This window comes from Chrysemys picta, chromosome 1, assembly GCF_011386835.1.
Source record: "Chrysemys picta bellii isolate R12L10 chromosome 1, ASM1138683v2, whole genome shotgun sequence".
Taxonomy (NCBI): domain Eukaryota; kingdom Metazoa; phylum Chordata; order Testudines; family Emydidae; genus Chrysemys; species Chrysemys picta.
This window is the reverse complement of record NC_088791.1, coordinates 235,744,474-235,763,589: the sequence shown is the minus strand read 5'-3', so window position 1 is coordinate 235,763,589 and position 19,116 is coordinate 235,744,474. Positions and strand designations below refer to the sequence as shown.

The window sequence follows — 19,116 nt, the reverse complement described above, 5'->3', positions numbered from 1 at the left end:
TGCAGCTGATGAAGAGCTGGTTAATATGTTCCCTGTAGCTAACACTAGCAACTAGATGGGTAGTTGCATGCTCCGCAGCTGAATCTTCAGAGTCTCAAGGGCTCCATTGAAGTGCAAAGTGTGATTATATTAGACATGTTTAAGCCATTTCAAGCACGTGAGGGGAGGGGGACAATAGACTCCAGATTTTCCGTTTGAGTGGGCTACAGTGTACTGAAGAGGCAACCATGGACCAGAAGGCCTCTCACAATAGATATATGTCTTAAAGAGTGGGACTTTGTCAGCTGCTTGCTTAACTCCTTATCTAGCACCAGCAAGTATTAAGTTTAGGGCTGTCAAGTGATTAAAAAATGAATCATGATTAATCATGCGATTACTTGCGCTCTTAAACAATAATAGAATACCATTTATTTAAATATTTTTGGATGTTTTCTACATTTTCAAATATATTGATTTCAGTTACAACACAGAATACAAAGTGTACAAGGCTCACTTTATATTTATTTTGATTACAAATAGTTGCACTGTAAAAAGCAAAAGAAATAGTATTTTTCAATTCACTTAATACAAGTACACCTCTACCCCGATATAAAGCGACCCGATATAACACGAATTCAGCTATAACGCAGTAAAGCAGTGCTCCGGGGTGTGGGGGAGGGGGAGCTGCGCACTCCGGCAGATCAAAGCAAGTTCGATATAAGTTTCACCTATAATGCGGTAAGATTTTTTGGCTCCCGAGGACAGCGTTATATCGGGGTAGAGGTGTACTGTAGTGCAATCTCTTTATCATGAAAGTTGAACGTACAAATGTAAAATTATATACAACTTCCCCCCCCCACCGCATTCAAAAGTAAAACAATGGAAAACTTTAGAGCCTACGAAACTACTCAGTCCTACTTCTTGATCAGCAAATCATTCAGACAAACAAGTTTGTCTACATTTGCAGGAGATAATGTTGCCTGCTTCTTGTTTACAGTGTCACCTGAGAGTGAGAACAGGCATTCACGTAGCACCATTGTAGCTGGTATCACAAGATATTTACGTGCCAGATGCTCTAAAGATTCATATGTTGCTTGATGCGTCAACCACCATTCCAGAGGACATGCGTCCATGCTGATGACGGGTTCTGCTCGATAATGATCCAAAGCAGTGCGGACTGACGCATGTTCATTTTCATCATCTCAGTCAGATGCTACCAGCAGAAGGTTGATTTTCTTTTTTGGTCGTTCGGGTTCTATAGTTTCCATATCAGAGTATTGCTCTTTTAAGACTTCTGAAAACATGCTCCACACCTCATCCCTCTCAGATTTTGGAAGGCACTTCAGATTCTTAAACCGTAGGTTGAGTGCTGTAGCTATCTTTAGAAATCTCACATTGGTACCTTCTTTGCATTTTGTCAAATCTGCGGTGAAGGTGTTCTTAAAATGAACATGTGCTGGGTCATCATCCGAGACTGCTATAACATGAAATATATGGCAGAATGCGGGTAAAACAGAACAGGGGATCTACAATTCTCCCCCAAGGAGTCCAGTCACAAATGTAATTAACACATTATTTTTGTAACGAGCGTCATCAGCATGGAAGCATGTCCTCTGGAATGGTGGCCAAAGCATGAAGGGGCATACAAATGTTTAGCATATCTGGCATGTAAATACCTTGCAATGCCGGCAACAAAAGTGCCATGTGAATGCCTGTACTCACTTTCAGGTGACATTGTAAATAAGAAGCAGGCAGCATTATCTCCTGTAAATGTAAACAAACTTGTTTGTCTTAGCGATTGGCTGAATAAGAAATAGAACTGAGTGGATTTGTAGGCTCTAAAGTTTTACATTGTTTTGTTTTGGATTGCAGCTATGTAACAAAAAAAAAATCTATATTTGTAAATTGCACTTTCACGATAAAGAGATTGCACTACAGTACTGGTGTGAGGTTAATTGAAAAATACTATTTCTTTTGTTTATAATTTTTACAGTGCAAATATTTGTAATAAAAATAATAATATAAAGTGAGCACTGTACACTTTGTATCCTGTATTGTAATTGAAATCAATATATTTGAAAATGTAGAAAAACATCCAAAAATATTTAATAAATTTCAATTGGCATTCTATTGTTTAACAGTGTGGTTAAAACTGCGATTAATTGCGATTAATTTTTTTAATAGCAATTGATTTTTTTGTGTTAATCGCGTGAGTTAACTGCGATTTTTTGACAGCCCTAATTAAGATATAGCTGTGCTGGCACCAAAACACAGGAAGCTGGGGTTAGAGAGTTTTCATAGAAATCATAGAAATGTAGGGCTTGAAGGAACCTCGAAAGGTTATCTAGTCCAGCCCTCTGCACTGAGGCAGGACCAAGTATACCTAAACCAATAGGTGTTTGTCTTACTTGTTCTTAAAAACCTCCAGTGATGGGGATTCCACAACCTCCCTTAGAAGCCTGTTCCAGAGCTTAACTATTGTGATAGAACTTTTTCCCTAATAGCTCTTTTGCTGCAGATTAAGTCAATTTCTTCTTGTCCTACCTTCAGTGGACATGGAGAACAACAAATCACCGTCCTCTTTATAACAGCCCTTAACATACCTGAAGACTGTTATCAGGTGTCCCCTCGGTCTTCTTTTCTTGGTAAACGCTGCCACCACCCAAATGCAAAATAACCCCTTTTAACCCAGGAAGGAGCACTTGGTAATTCCTCCCTGTGGGGTACCCTCAAGCCCTTTCACCCCCTCTCCGGGGAAGAACTGAGAAAAAAACAAAGGAAATTAGTTGTGGCTACTAGCTAATCAAACAATATGCACAAATCTCTTAGGACACCAATAATCCAATCCTGTTCTTAAAAAAGGTAAATTTTATTAAAAACAAAAAGGAAAAAATACATTTGGAACTTAGGCTTTTGCTAGATTTTAAAAGAGCAATTCCAAAAATTAAGCACCTGGCTGCAGTAGCCTTTGTGATGGAGAAAAGAGTATTGCTCCCCCCCGCCCCCTTATTATGTGAGTGGAAGAATTGAATGAGTGGCAAATGCATTGCAGGCTGAATAAAAGCCTTCTTTTTTAAAATTGATTTTGCAGGACCCATTCCCTGTGTGAGGACACTTCTTCAGAATTGCAGAGAGTCATTTCCATGGAGACAAGAGGCCTGTCTGAATCCCGCAGGAGCTCGTTCACAGGCACTGGAGCAATGGCTAGGTAACTGGCTAACTAGCTTAATTTTGAATATTAAAGGATAGCAGGTCTGCAAAAGGTTGTTGAATGTGGGAGGACAGGGGTGGTCATCATAGATTTGCTAGAAAATGAGTTCAGTCCATCTGAAAACACAAAAAGCCTATAATGAACATAAAATGGAACAAAAGATGCTTCAACCTTAATTTTGTACCTTATAGCTCAATTTTTAGTGTGCTGGAGTTAGTGAGTGGGCTCAGGCAGAAAAGCACATTGTAGTTCAAATAGGAAAAAGGTTTAATAAATGCTGAAAATAAATTGAATATGGAGGGAAAATAAGTAGTAAAGTCAGACAGTAAGGGAAAGGATAAATAAGTTTCTTTTCAGACTGTTAACTGGATATAATCTTATGTAATAAGACTGTAATAACTATTCCCTCCCACCCAGTCTTGATGGTGGATAGCTCTGACAAGAAAGCAGATGTAAACATTGAGAATACAGGGATTGCTGAGTATTTTTAGGATTAAATTATGTCTCTGATGCACTTGGAGCCTCAGTCAACAAAGGTTGGAGGTGCTGACTTTGGCCCAGGTTTAGGAAAACACACCTCTCCCGGACAGCACTTAAGCACATACTAATCTTCAGGAGTGTGCTTAAGTCCCATTTAGTTCATTGGGAATTAAGTGCGTGTCTGAAGTGGAGCCTGGTGTGACGTTGTGCAGTATATATGGTTTTATAAAAATATGGTAATGAGTGAATATAATGTAACTGGAATATGCTTCATGCAAAAGGTCTCTTGTAAGGTATCATTACAAAGCTTATGATCTACTGAGTATGATCATCCTATTTGTATAAATGTACCACTCTTGTATCTGGGACTAGAAATATGAAATATAACTCTGAGGGCCTATTGTAATTATGCAAAGTGTGGGCCATTAATGGTGGTTTGGAATCTTAATGGCTCCCACCAACCAGGACAATTGACTGGGGCTCTGTTTGCAAGCAAGCCTTCCTGTGAGTCAGGATCGGAGGAATGAAGGCTTGGGGTCTTACAGTGACATGTGATCATGTCACCTGAACTGGAATCCATCTTTAACCTTGTGCTTTTCCAGTGGGGGGAGGGGGGTGGAAACCCAGAGAGAGACAAAGGATTCCTTATGCAAAAGATATATAAAGGGGTGGAACAGAACAAAGTGGATAGCGGAGCCATCATGAAGAATCTCCTAGCTACCACCTGAGCTGGAACAAGAGCTGTACCAGGGGAAAGAATTGTGTCCAGGCCTGGAAGGTGTCTAGTCTGAGGAAAAAACTTACTGAAGCATCTCTGAGGGTGAGATTATCTGTATTCAGTTTGATTAGACATAGATTTTCGCATTTTATTTTATTTTGCTTGGTGACTTACTTTGTTCTGTTACTACATGGAACCACTTAAATCCTACTTTCTGTATTTAATAAAATCACTTTTTACTTATTAATTAACTCAGAGTATGTATTAATACCTGGGGGAGAAAACAACTGTGAATATCTCTCTATCAGTGTTATAGAGGGCGAAGAATTTATGAGTTTACCCTGTATTAGCTTTATACAGGGAAAAACGAATTTAGTTGGGTTTAGACCCCATTGGGAGTTGGGCATCTGAATGCTAAAGACAAGCACACTTTTGTTAGCTGTTTTCAGGTAAACCTGCAGCTTTGGGGCAAGTAATTCAGACCCTGGGTCTTTGTTGGAGCAGTTGGGAGTGTCTGGCTCAGAAGACAGGGTGCTGGAGTCCTGAGCTGGCAGGGAAAACAGGAGCAGAGGTCATCTTGGTACATCAGGTGGCAGCTCCCAGGGGGTTTCTGAGATCCAACCCGTCACACCTGGATTTAAGTGCATTCCTAAACAGGGGCCTCTGTGCCTGACCTAAAGAATTTCAACTGAATTCAGAGCTCTGTTTGTCTTCTGATATAGTCATTAATTATGTGAGGACACTTTCAAGTTAAATGTCACATATTTAAAGCAAACAATGATTATTTAAAATGAAGTCATTTTACAAATGTAGTTTATTATTCTCCATTTCTCTCATCTTGGACAATGGAAAATAAACTACTCAGTTCCCTTTGTGCTTCTAGTTACTTTTACTTTCAGGTTCTCATGCAATAACACAGTGCTGCAATGTGTGGGATGCAAATTCTGCTGGTGAATGGTTTTCAGTGGACTCAAAATATATATTAGGAACTTCTTGACTGATCTTAGGTTTGTAAAACTGGTGCCTAAAAGAGGTGACTGTGCCCCTTTAAAATGTTCTGCTTTCTAGTGTAGTTAAGACGGACCAAATGAATCATTTTCATTATCTTTGCAAACCACAAACTGTGGTTTACCAGACAGGCACAAAGATACTGAACCTTAATTTCATATGTGAAGGTTTTTGTCAATGAGGTGAAGGCTATATCATTTATTCTGTGGCCTTGGTGAAGTTTTTGTTTTGTAGTCTTAGAATTACATTCTATCCCTTAATTTAATGTAGGCTTTAGACTATATGTATGATACTGACCCGATGTGGAAACTAATAAAGGAACAGGAATGTGAAAAACTGTCCTCTGATTTCTGTGTTCCTTCCTTTTTTATCCTTTGCAACTCAAGGGTAAGATATTCAGAGGAAAGTCTGTCAGAAACTATTGTCTTAGGCCCTTGAGAATATGCAGTCGAGTGGCATATGTACTGTACAGTAGCATTTAAATTGCTAAAGCACTAGTGTTTTCATCACTGTGTCATCCACCTTGTAGATTCTGGATAGATGTAATGCTAGCTTATCTGGAGAAGTCTAAAGAACTTTCCTTGAATATTGCTGGGCCTATCAAAGAAGTTCTGCTCTGTTCAGCATTTCACCATGTTGTTTGCTCAGGGTAGGTCTAGGAAGCATGCAAGTACACAGCACCTGTCCCGACTGGGCTGCCATTAGAGGAAAATAGTCTCCTCTGTGGAATATTATATTGATAAACTGTTATCACTGCTGGGGATTTCAGTCTCAAATATCATCATTTGGACACATTTTAGAAGCAAAAGACTCACTTTATCCCTTTTACAAAGAACGACTATTGTCCTTTAAGAACATGTAACTTGGGGTGGGAAGAACATAAAGAGAAACCATGCAGCAGTGATAAAACTTATACGGGTGTCAAGAGTGTTTGTTTATATTATTCTAGTGCTCCATTAGGATTTTAGGATGAGGAAATGCTAGTTTACATGCAACAGGCAATTAGTGGCTTTCATATTAGGGGCTAGTCCTGTTATCATAATTAGTTATTCATAATGCACACAGTATGCTAGATAGGGTGACCAGATGTCCCGATTTTATAGGGACAGTCCCTATATTTGGGGCTTTTTCTTATATAGGTTTCTATTACCCCTCACCCCCGTCCCGATTTTTCACACTTGCTGTTTGGTCACCCTAATGTTAGACACCTTAGAGAACATACAGATAGATATATTGTCTGCTCTGAAGTGTTTACAATCTAATAATTGACATGACACAACAGGCAAAAGCTACAAACAGTAGGAAGTGAAATAGGAAGATAGTCAGATGATGTCACACTGTTTGGAGTGGCTAACAACCATGGGTGCCTACCTCAGGGCAGACTGGGAAAAACAGGGCAGACACCCCAAACTGGTGGTATGTTCTATAAATAGATTTTACCAGGGATCACTGTAACAGTCTTAACACAGAGTCACAGACAGTCCTCTTAGATTCTCCAGCCTATCGCCATTCAGACAAACTTAGTGATAAATGGTCACGTACACTAAATATCAAACCACATTCAGGTTGCTTCCAGTCTCAAGAGACCAGTCACTTATCTCAGATCAATGGGTTCCATAGATCTTACACCTAAGACAAGGCCTGCAGCCAATCCTGTAATAAACTATGTAAAGGGTTATTAACTAGGGGAAAAAAGAGAGTTATTTACAGGTTAAAGCAAGCAAACCTATACCTGTACCCACAAATGAGTTACCATCTAAATCCTAAAAGTGACAGAGCTGTAGAGAGATCTGTCTATTCAAAATGTCTTTTAGAGTGGACCAAGGAAATAAACCACGTTTCCTCTAAGCTGCGTGGCCACATGGCCACACAGGTGTCTGTTAAGCCCCATGCAGGGGCTCAGGGCTGCGGTGGGGAGAGGTGCCTCTCCCTCACCATGGACCTGCAGGGCAGGGAGAGGCACCCTTCCCCAGCACAGACCTGCCCCTGACTTGCTGCAGGCAGGGGAGAGGAGCCCCTCTCTTGGCCCGGCCCGGCACAGGCCTGCCGGAGCTGCCGGGGAGAGGAACCCCTCTCCTGGTCCGGCCTAGGCCCGCTGGAGCTGCCATGGCCGGGGAGAGGCACCTTTTCCCTGGCCCCAAGCTGCTGTGGTAAGAGAGGGCTGGGGGAGTCCTCTCTCACTGCAGCCCTGGGGCAGCCTGCACCCCAAACCCCTCATCCTGGGCCCCACCCCAGAGCCTTCACCCCTAGTCAGAGCCCTCACCCCCTGCACCCAAGCCTCTGCCCCAGCCCTGAGCCCCCTCCCACACTCTGAAACCCTCGCCCCCGCACCACATGAATTTTGTTATGTGCACCAATATGGAGGTGATGTATATCACCTCCATATTGGTGCAAATTCATTCCGCACATGGACGTAAAAAATTTAGAAGGAACACTGGAAGTAACCCTTGGGGATCTCTGGCTTCAGTTTGGTTTCTCTGGCCCTGAGAGAAATCAAACAGCACAGAGATGAAAAATCCTCACATCAACTATTTTTATTTCCCTCTTCTAGCATTCAGAGCGATGGGACAAGATCTTCTGCGTGTGCTTCCCCAGGGGTGGATGAGGCAATTAACAAAGCTTTTGTCTTGTAATGGACCTCTTAAATTTTAATGGTCCTCCTGGAGGGGTGGGGAGAGGAAAGGGAGGATTCCTGTGCCTGGGTTCACAAGTTCAGAGCAAACATTTTCAAAGTTATAAAGCAAAACGTACATAGTTTCTGATAGCACGGAATACAGACATTACAAGTGAGATTCATACACACAGCAACTTACATGCATTTAGTAGAGTTTAAACACAAAACATGCTTATAAGACTGATACCTATTTTGAGCAAATCCAGCACACAGGTGAACTGTCTGGTCTCCAGCTGTGAGTTTCTCAGTTCTTAGCTAATGCCTGCAGTCTTGGGAAGAGCTGATACCTGGTTTGCCAGTGTCACAGATGAGATTTACAAAATAAGGTTGCATAGTTATTGATAAAATTCATCCACATTCTCAACCCACTAAATATCCTTAAAGGGAAAGGGTCCCCTTAATCTGAAACTCCAGCCTCCATCACTTTCCAGCAGTCTCTTCACAACCTTCACCATCCAATCACCCTTTGTCCTTACTTCACATGGCAACCTTTGGGTATGTCATCACATGAGGATTCAACATCTCCCCCCTTCCCTCAGCACAGGATCTCTCACCTCTTTACATTACTCCTAATGTCAGAAGCTTCTAGAGCTCTAGATGATTTCCAGTCCCTCCCCCCTTGGCAAGCTGCCTGCTGACCATACAGCTAGTGATGTCTGTCTGGCTCCTGTCCCATGTGGTGCTGATGGGGGACCCTGAGGACTGGTGAATAAGGTATCTTCCTGGTTCCTTTACCATGTCAGAGGATGGGGAGCCCATGATGTGGAAGTTGTTGTATTATACGGAAAAATGTCATGCTCCAGTGATGTGGCAGGGTCCAGAGGTTGTGAAAACCCCGACGCCACCCAAGCAGAAGTTCTAGCTGCTACTGGGCATGGCTCTAGCCCTGGGGGAAGCCTTGAGCCATCTGGGATTCTTGTCTCTTCAAACAACATTGTGTGTCTCTTCCTTGCAGGTTATCCCGTTTCATCTTATCAATGAGATCATGGGCGACACGACATTTGCATCATGAAGACCAAAGGCCAGATTCTTTCCTTGAGCGTATCCGAGGGCCAGAGCTCAAAGAGGTATCCAGTAGGGAAAGTAACACTCACTCCAATTTGAGCAATGATGAGCAGCCAGGCAAAGTGAAAAAGTAAGTTGATCTGATTGTACTTTAGTGGGAGAAGAGTGGTCTTGGGGTAATCATGTTCTTTCTGTGAATGGGATGTGAGCATGCTGGGTTTTATTTGAGGACAGGAAATGAGTAGGGTAGCTAATATTCTCCAGAAACTTTCCTGAAAGTAATTTAAGTCCTCCAACTTCCAAGAAAACTGGAGAAAGCAATAGTGAGTATAGTCCAAGCTGAAGCTTCCCTAATTCTCCAGAAGTCAGCATATCCAATTACATGAGTTTCAATAGAGTAGAGCTTAGCCAGCAATGGAACAGAAATAAGATAGAGCTGCTTAATAAATTTAATTTCTCTAGGGTTCGTCATGCCAGGCTTTTTATACATAATTAGCAGAAGGTAACCATTGCTTTGGCAGATCTCCCCGGATAAGCAGTGGAGGAAGGCATGGTTCAGTTTGAAATTGCAGCTCTGTGGTCTTTGGCCTCACAGATGGAGGCACAAGCCCTCAGTTGCAGATAGCTTGCAGAAGCACTTAGGTAAATAATACAATTTCCCATCAGCTGATATAACATAAGAAATTCTTACATAGGGGTGCAACATGCAGATGATGGTGATACTTCTGCTACAACTAATGCATTCCTGCTGCTTTTGTTGGCAGTCGGGCTTGCTAGCAAATGTGCAACCACAGCTTAGAAATGCTATTTCTCTATTTGTTCATCAGGTGAGAGTAACAAACCCAGTTCCTGAATGGAGAAAATAAATGCTTTGTCTCCCTGAACTATTGGTATGCCCCAGTTTCCTCACTTTTTCCCACTCTGCAGTGAGAAGCAGGTTGTAGTGTAAACACCGATACCACACAATCCTATTCAAGCACCAAACAAACCAATTCTCTGAGCCTCACATGAATGATGATAATGAATACTGTTTCCTTAAAATGTTTTCTTCCTCAAAAGCATGTTGGCAAGGGTTTCAGAGGTGATGTTTTTAGCTTACATTGCTTATGACATAACAGTCCCTTACACCTGGACTTTATTTTATACTGTTTGGGAGGAAAATACTTCCCAAAAGAGCACATTGACATATGGTCAGCTTACCTGCTCTCACTCTGCTGCTCTGTACTGGGGATGAAAGCAGTTCCCAGTGTAAAGACATTGAGAATCTGGACGTTAGCTTCTAGTGCTTGGAAACTCCACCCCAAGTATTTGTGCAAAATGCAGTAACACTTAATCGTACCCACTCAAATATCCTCCATCAAATCACTGATAGGCTTCTGGTCCAGAAATCAGAATTTTTTTTGGCTGAGTTGAGCCATTAGAAGATGTTCACTCATCAGTGCCAGAAGCAGGTTTAGTCTTGTCTAAAATCTTTTTTTAAATAAATGAACTAATGCCTTCAAGCGAGCCCTTCATGTGTTTCCAGGCTTTCTATTTTGCAAATGAACATAATACATGACTTAGTGCATGTCTACACTACAAAATTAAGGCGACCTAACTAATGTCAGCATACAGTCACTGCAGTAATTACATCGGTTGTGTGCATCTACACTTTACTCCTTGCGTCGGTGGTGTGCGTCCTCACCAGGAGCACTTGCACCAATTGTACTGTCAGAGTGGGGCATTGTGGGATGGCTTCTGAAAGCCAGTACCAGTCGATGTAACCAATACAGCATCTACAACCGTGGCTCTCAACCTTTTCAGACTCCTATACCCCTTTCAGGAGTCTGATTTGTCTTGCGTACCCCCAAGTTTCACCTCACTTAAAAACTACTTGCTGACGAAATCAGATATAAAAATGTCACAGCACACTATTACTGAATAATTGCTTACTTTCTCATTTTTACCTTATAATTATAAAATAAATCAATTGGAATATAAATATTGTACCTACATTTCAGTGTATAGTAGGTAGAGCAGTATAAACAAGTCATTGTTGGTATGAAATTTTAGTTTCTGCTGACTTTGCTAGTGCTTTTTATGTAGCCTGTTGTAAAATTAGGCAAATATCTAGATGAGTTGATGTACCCCTTGGAAGACCTCTGTGTACTCCCAGAGTATGTGTACCCCTAGTTGAGAACCACTGGTCTACACTGACACTGCATTGACCTAACTACATCAACATTGACTATGCCTCTTGTGGGGGTGGAGTTATTAAGTCGGTGTAGTGGGGCAGTTACATCGGCAGGAACGAAATTTTAGTGTAGAAACTTATATTGGTCAATGTAAGCTGCCTTGCATTGACTTAACTCTGTAGTGTAGACCAGGCCTTAGTGGCTTAAATTAACCCCACACAGCTGGCTAAAAAAAATGTTGCAGTTTGTTAAAACACAGTGATGGGTTGTTGCTGTAACTTGTAACTTTTTGGCAGGCTCTTACTTTGAAGCTCAGGCTCACATAGTTTGTGGCAGAGTCTGAGCTGGGTAAGGATTTGGTTTGAATTTGCAACTGATAATTCATATTATAGTGAAAATCACACAGATTTGCAGCAGATCGATACAGTTCCATCTTTACTGAAACTGCTTCTTAATAATTCAAGCTTGGAAACCGTGTATTTCTTTGCATGTCTAATATATTTTGTCTGATTAGTCATGCTACTATCTTCTAGTCACTCAAGTCAACAGCCAAGAGATTTTCTGATTTCTGCATTAGGAGCCCATTAGTGTTTCTGGTTCAAAGCCAATAGAGTGGACAAAACAGGTCATGTGCCAACAATGTTATTTCTTAAGATAACCAAATTCTGAGATACCCAGTCTCCCCATCTCAGATTACGATGCTGTTGCCATGTGACACCAGCTCCAAATTGTTGTGCCATTATGGAGAGTTAATTTTGCAGCAACAGCAGGCATTTCTGCTATCTGTCCAGGATTCTTGGCACTGCTTCTGTGAAGAAGACTTGAAAGGCTTGAGAAACACTTATAAGAGCAGCCAAATGGGAACGCTGCTATAAATAGCAAGATTCATGCTGTCAAGCATTAATACGCCTGAGAGCAGGCTAAAGTGCTTGAGACATCTGACATGGTCACAAACGTGTATGTTCTGTACATGATCAAGGGCAATTGGTGCCCTGAATAGTTATGCAAAGGGGCTTACAGCGGCGGTCAAAGTTGACCCTCTTAATCTTTTCAGAGTATGTGTAGGACCAGCAGTTCGGTCTATCATGTTGGTAAGAGTGCACAAAATGTCCAAGGCTTTCATATTGTTCCTTTACTGTGTTCTGTTTAACTTGCTACAGTCACTGGTCCCTGGCCAGATTTAATGTCAACAACAGCAACAACACCAATGAAGAGTAAGTACATCACTGCTTGCTTTATAGCACCTACCTGCCTGTGATGTACCAGCTCCTTATCCTCTTCCCTGTTGAAAACATGTTAGTGACAATTGTAGCTATAGACTCCTGCTTATCTTTTTCCAAGCACCTTCCTGATATGTGGCTTTATTGTAGAGAAAGATCTAGTTTTGTAGGTCATGGAAATATATCTGTGTTTCCAGGAGAAGTTAGTGTCCTAACTTGAAGGGCAGCTTCTCTTCTTTTCCACCACCCAGTCTGAGTAAACAGCTCCTTAGCTCCCACCTCCTCAAATTCAGGCTGGCTGATTTTGCAGCTTTGCTAATGGGTTTGTTAACATTTAAACTTATGAATGAGAGAGCTCTATATTCTTTTTTAACAGTGTTCTCTTTTTTATTGACACACAGGGCTTTGCGTCCAAATCAAATGTTCAAATACCTTCAGGTTGTCATCTGTGGTTAAAAGTTGATATTGAGCAGGTTACGCGGAAGTTCTGGATGCACTCTGTGTAAATCAGGATTGGATGTCTTTCTAAAAGATATGCTTTAGCTCAGGGGTTCTCAGACTTTTGTACTGGTGACCCCTTTCACACAGCAAGCCTCTGAGTGCAACCCCCCCTTATACATTAAAAACACCTTTTTATATATTTAACACCATTATAAATGCTGGGGGCAAAGCGGGCTTTGGTGTGGAGGCTGACAGCTTGCGACCCCCCCATGTAAAACCTCGCGATCCCCTGAGGGGTCCCAACCCCCAGTTTGAGAACCCCGGCTTTAGCTAAACCAAAAGTTGTTGGGTAGGTGCAGGAATTGCTTGGTGAAATTATATGGCCTGTGTCATACAGAAGGTCTTACAGAAATGATCATAACATTTCCTTCTGGCCTTGTGATCTGTGGAAGTGATAGGGAATAATAACATTTTAGGTTTCTGAGGCTATTTAATTCCTTCAAAGGAAGAGCTCTAGAAAATGTGTAATCTGAAATCACTCCACACTACTGTGGATAATGGCTCTTGCCCTCTAGCTCTGGGAATGGCACAGCAGCCAGCAGCACCTTTGTTCCTGCCATGATGCTAGTCTAGTTTTTAATTTCTCCCCCAAGTAAAAACAAAAATAAAAAATCCCCAGGACCAAAAGGAAATTCTTTTGATCATTTTAGGCCATATTAGAAACATAGGAAATTGCTCCTATTCCCCCAAACAATTAATTGTTGAGCAATTCACTGTGAATTTAAAATGATAAATTCTCTGAAAACTTCTTTCCATTTCAAAACCCCATACTTTCACTTGGGAGAAATTCTTACTTCTCTTTAAGTGATTTTTGTTGTTATTTTTGTTTCCATGTGCTTGATTTAAAAATAAGTGTTGTGTGCTACAACAGTGACCCCATACTTAGGATTTGGGGCTATTACTGTAGAACAGTAATAGTAGAACTAAAAGTGCAAAGCCTGGTTTAATGGTCAGGACACAGGACTGAGAGACATAAATACTGAATTCTAATCCCATTTCTGGCCGTGACTCATGCTGTGACCTTGCGCCTGTCACTCAACTATTGGTGCTACAGTTTCCCCAAATGGAGACAATATTTACTTAGCTTACGGGGGTGTTGTGAGGCATAGTTAGTTGGTATGTAGAGCAGTTTAAAGGTGAAAAACATTATGTAAGTACTACATTTTATTAAATACTATACTAATCTGATTATAATGGTATAGGCAGGCAAGTCTTTCCCAGCCTACAGGGACATCTCCTCCCCCCGTTCTCAGGAGAAACTGGACAAAAGACTTTCCCATTTCCTTTAGTCAAAGGGAATAGACATGACTATCCTTTCAAACAATTACTTGAATGCTGCTTACTCAATAATACTTCAGAGGAAATAAACTGCAGTTTTGGTAAAGCTCCAGGTTTGTCAAGATGGAAGGGGCAGCAGAGTGCCCACTCTTGGGGCAGTGGAGACGAGGCCTTCAAGTCTGCAGATGTCATGCAGGGGCTGTGCTTGCTCTCAGGGTAGAGCAAAGGAGGGGCCTGTCCTTTCCTTTGACTCCAGTGACGAGTCTTTAGAGTGCTTTTGCATTGTACTAACGTTGCCATACCAATAGCTACTGTGTTTTAGATCAGGGAGAAGGATGGAGCAGTGTATGAACAAAGAGGCGAGTGAATCCAGCCCCCAGTGAATACCTGTAGTAAATGCAGAGGGTCAGGGGAAATTCCATCCCCAAACACAATAAAAACAGCCATCTACTGATGAGTGGGTTAACTACTGATTTTTGTCAAAACACCCCTTCCATGGTTCAATGGCGCTGATACATTTTGATTGCTTAGCCATGTCAAATGAATCTTCCTTGTGTAATCAGGCTTATAAATGTGCAGCAGCACAGCTCTTTTTAAAAGAAGCATTATGCCCTAGTGCTACAACCACCCTTGGGAGCCAAACACTTCGAGTATTGTGAACCAGTGCATTGATACGAATAGTGGTTATGAATGGGGTTCATGTCATACACAAAAGCATAGCAGCTTGCTGTCAGAATGGATAATGTGATACCCAAGAGTGTTTCTGAATGGCATAGAGCTTTGTGGGAACGGCAATATTTGAATTTAAAATGCAATCACACAAGATCAGAAGGCTAATGGTAAAGAAAATGAACTTGTGAATAGCACCCTCTGCTGTTGTGCTAGCCCTGCTAAGGTGGGTTGATGTGCAAAAACTTATTTGATTGACCTTATGTGTAGGTAGGACTTTAGGAGCTCTTTCAATTAATCAGACAATCAACACAAAGACTAGATTTGCCCTACAGTTGTGCTCCCTGGATTTTCATGGGCATCAGCGAAGTTTCACTGTATGTGTTGACTGTGGTCAAGCCTGGTTTGGTGAACATTTAAATAACCTCTTGGAGAATGCAAACAGGGATGGTTTTAGGATTTTGAATCCTCCCAGCAAAGTAAGGCAGGGGTCTTTCAAATAACCATGCCCTACTGCATCACAATGGGAGTGTGGTGGTAGCAGTATCAGGGCTCATGTTTATTACCATTGGGTAAGGGATATTTCCAAGCCAATTGCGCTTATCTTAAAATTAGTGAATATATTTTCACACTGTCCTCCTGTCCCTTAAAATACTGTACTCTCGTTAAAATTGGCATGTTCTTAGGTAACTCTACAAACCGCAGCATAAGCTTTCTCTCCTGTGAGAGGCATGTGCAAGAACATGTGGTGAACACACGTGATGTGAGCTCACGGCATTTTTCCCTGCTGTGCCCATTGGCTAAGATCCTACAATAGGATTTTTCTACATGCCTCTCTGGTAGGTGATTCTGCTCTTGTATACTCTAGCTTCACACAGGAGTGACTCAGTTCACTTGAATAAATTTACTCCTGATTTACACTGATCTGAGAGCAGAATCAGACCTCGGGTTTGTCTACACTGGCAATTTACAGCACTGCAACTTTCTCGCTCAGGGGTGTAACATCCCCCCCCCCCCCCCCGAGCGCAGCAAGTTTCGGTGGGGGCGGGGGTGTCTGGGAGCCATGCTCCCAGCGGTGGTAGCTACGCCCCTCGTGGAGGTGGTCTTTTTAGAGCGCTGGGAGAGCTCTCTCCCAGTGCTCTGATGTGACCACACAAGCCACGTAAAAGCGCTGCTGCAGCAGTGCTGCCAATGTAGACTAGCCCTAGTGTGTGCAGATCAGAGTGGAACAAACAGCCACCCTGGGAGGAAAATGCCTTGTCTACCACCAAGCCACAGCTTGTACGTAGAGTTTTAGACTTGCAAGTGGCCCATTTACATTAAACTGTCAGGGATATTGATGCTTTCCTAACTGAAGCATGGGGACACTGTCTACTTCGGGAACAAAAATCTTAAATACAAACATTGTATGTGGAAATTTTGGGGGCAAATTCTTTGTTGGTATAAATTGATACAGTTCCATTAACTTCAATGGAGTTTCACCATTTACACAAAAAGAATTTGGCCCAAAATTTAAAGATCGATTAAGTAGTGGCGAAATTCTAGCAAATAATTTCCATCCAATCTGAAAAAGATTTCTTTGTCTATATGGTAATAGGAGACATACCACCACAACTGGATTTGAGCAACCCCAAACTTTGGGGAAGTTCAAATCAAATAGAGGACTGCTTCCTCTATACTGGGCTGAAGCAGAACCCCAGATATGAACTCTAGAAGAGTTTGTATCTGGACCAGAACCTTGCAGCTTCAGTCTACCGCTTATGTTGTTGAATGTCAGGAAATAACAATGTGAAGAGAGAGCAGTAGTAAAATGCCATTGGTTTATTTACGTTTATTGTCTCCGGAACAATTAATAAATGTGAGGTGAAAACCTGGCCCATTGAAGTCAATGACAAAGTTCCTATTGACTTCTAGAGGGTCAGAATGTCACCTTTCTTGCTCAGATTTTGAATAATACTGCTGTGCTGAATAGACAGCAAAAGCTTGTTTCCACATTTTGGTTGGCTTTGTTCAAACATTGGCTGTGGTTCTCTTCTTGCACTGGGGTAAGTCAGGGGTAACTTTAATGGAGTTAGCCAGGAGCAAAACAAGTGTGAGAGGAGGATCCGACCCTTTTTACTTAATCACTACCACAGCTTTAAACAGGCAGTCGCTGCTGTTGGGGTTAGAGTATGTCAAAGGACCAAGCAAATCTTGAGACTGTCAAAGCATTTCACGTTCTAATGCCATGAAATAGATGTTTTTGATTGCCTGAATTTTAAAGAGTCAAGCAAATAGGAAACATTTCACTATAAACACAGCAAACACTGTTGTATTTACTTGCCTGATAAAGCATGGGTTAATCTCTCACAAAATCAGCCAACATGATTTAGTACCATGCTACTGTTAATTCTGGAGCATAGATCATGTAATACAGGTCCCATTTATACCAAATGGGTGGATCGCCTACTTGAGAAGCCCTGCCCTCTCCTCTTCTGTAGGAGCAAAACCCAGCTCTATAGCCTCCTTTATCCCACATCAACTTCCATCCTCTAGCCTCGCTTAGCCTAGCCTAGCCTAGCCTGGTAAATTGGGAACATTGCTAAATGTTACACTATGTTACACAGCAAGAATAAAGAAAAGAAAGAGACAAAGGAGGAGAAAAAAGAAGAAAAAAAGGAGGAAAAGAAAGAGGAGAAAAAAGACGACAAAAAAGATGATAAAAAAAAAGAGGAGTAAGTATTACTAGTGAATGTATGGTTGTAACACACCTCCTGCACCATAGAGCCTTTCATGGAGTAATTAAGTCTTCAGAGCAAGGCTCCTGCGACAGTCAGCATTTTCCCAAGCTGCAGGGGTGTTCTCGTGTCAAAGCTATAATACATTTTCAAATTTGAAACTGCAACTGCTCAAGGAACCTGCAGCATCTTCCCAAGCATACAGGTCTGTCCTTGGCACCTTCCCAATGATCTGTTGCACTAACTTCAGACCAGGAGTAGCGGAAGCTCCCTAAAAGAGCCCAAACCATGGCCCCGCCCCCATACCACCCCTTTTGCCCAAGCCCCCGCCCTCGTGCCACCTCTTCTCCCCAAGGCCATGCCCCCACCCTGCCTCTTCCCCCAAGACCCCACCCCCTGCTCGCTCCTCTTCACCCCGTTGCTCGTCCTTAGAGCCAATAAAGTGATGGGGCCATGGCCCTCTGCCCCCACCCCCACCTGTTCTGGCACCCCTGCTTCAGACTGAGCAGTAAAGGGAATTCAAACGATCTCTGATCACCTGAGAAGGCAAGAAATTGCCTTCTCTATCAGGCCCTATTAGTTAACAGCAGTCTCCTTTGCAAGTCTGTACAGGCTTGGTCATGGTTCAGAATATCTGTAGAGTCAAGGTGGGGCACCGAACAAAAAAATATACTTATACAAATACTGACCAATTCAACATCTTCTGTTATATTTTCCATTATTTACCCTACTGTGAGCAGGAGCAACTCTATTGACTTCAATGTGGTTGTGATTTCTTACATCAAGCAGTGCATTTGGCCCTTAGTGTTATGTAAATAGACAATTGTTCCCTAATTAGCAATTTATAAACTCCATTCCCATTGATTAGGGTTGGCTTTAGTTCAATGCCATGTAAAGAAGAAAAGATGGAAAGAGAATGAGTGTTATATGTGCAGAATGAACGCTGTTTCTGAGGGGTGTGTTATAATGAATACATCACAGATGTGGGTAGAGTGTGCTGTAGGTACCGTATTGCTGTAGTATCCCTAGTTAAGAATGCCACTTTTGGATGGATTCTTTCTGATCCCAGGACATAGATTCTTCTCTCTTGTCAACCTTCCACAGTGTGCAGTGGGGTTTGTCCTTTCACACAAGTCTAAGGTTCATTGAAACAAACCAGAAGAGAAAAGAATGGGATTGACTTATATGAGAAAGGGTTATTCTTTTGAGACTGCAAAGTAGGCAATGACCTCTTTGACTCCAAGAACAGGGTTATCACAATTTTGTTGTGGTTTTTAGAAGAAATTGGTAAAAATTCTTGGCTGGTGGGAAAGGTAAATAGGTTTGTTTTCGGTTTTAAAAGAAGGGTGCCTATACCATGAATGTTCAGAATTGGGGTTTTTAATGATAGCACATGTTTCAATGTTATTTTGACATCTATGTAAATTTTTCTAGTTCCTTTTGATTTTCATGGATTTTGGGCATGTAGGAATAGACTGACTC

At 41.8% G+C, this 19,116-nt stretch overlaps 1 protein-coding gene across 3 annotated transcripts in view; it reads left to right on the top strand.

Annotated features, from left to right (window-relative positions):
- Positions 1–19,116, top strand: part of CNGA3 (cyclic nucleotide gated channel subunit alpha 3) — a 76,066-nt gene that overhangs the window by 43,713 nt on the left and 13,237 nt on the right. For 2 of the 3 annotated variants that reach the window (XM_065580832.1, XM_005283202.4), the window contains 2 exons: positions 3,071–3,187; positions 9,026–9,205. In XM_065580832.1, the coding sequence (XP_065436904.1) occupies positions 3,071–3,187; positions 9,026–9,205 (297 nt within the window). Of the gene's footprint in view, positions 1–3,070; positions 3,188–9,025; positions 9,206–12,409; positions 12,464–17,523; positions 17,632–19,116 lie in introns of all 3 variants that reach the window. The other variant, XM_024104404.3, reaches the window with a different exon arrangement.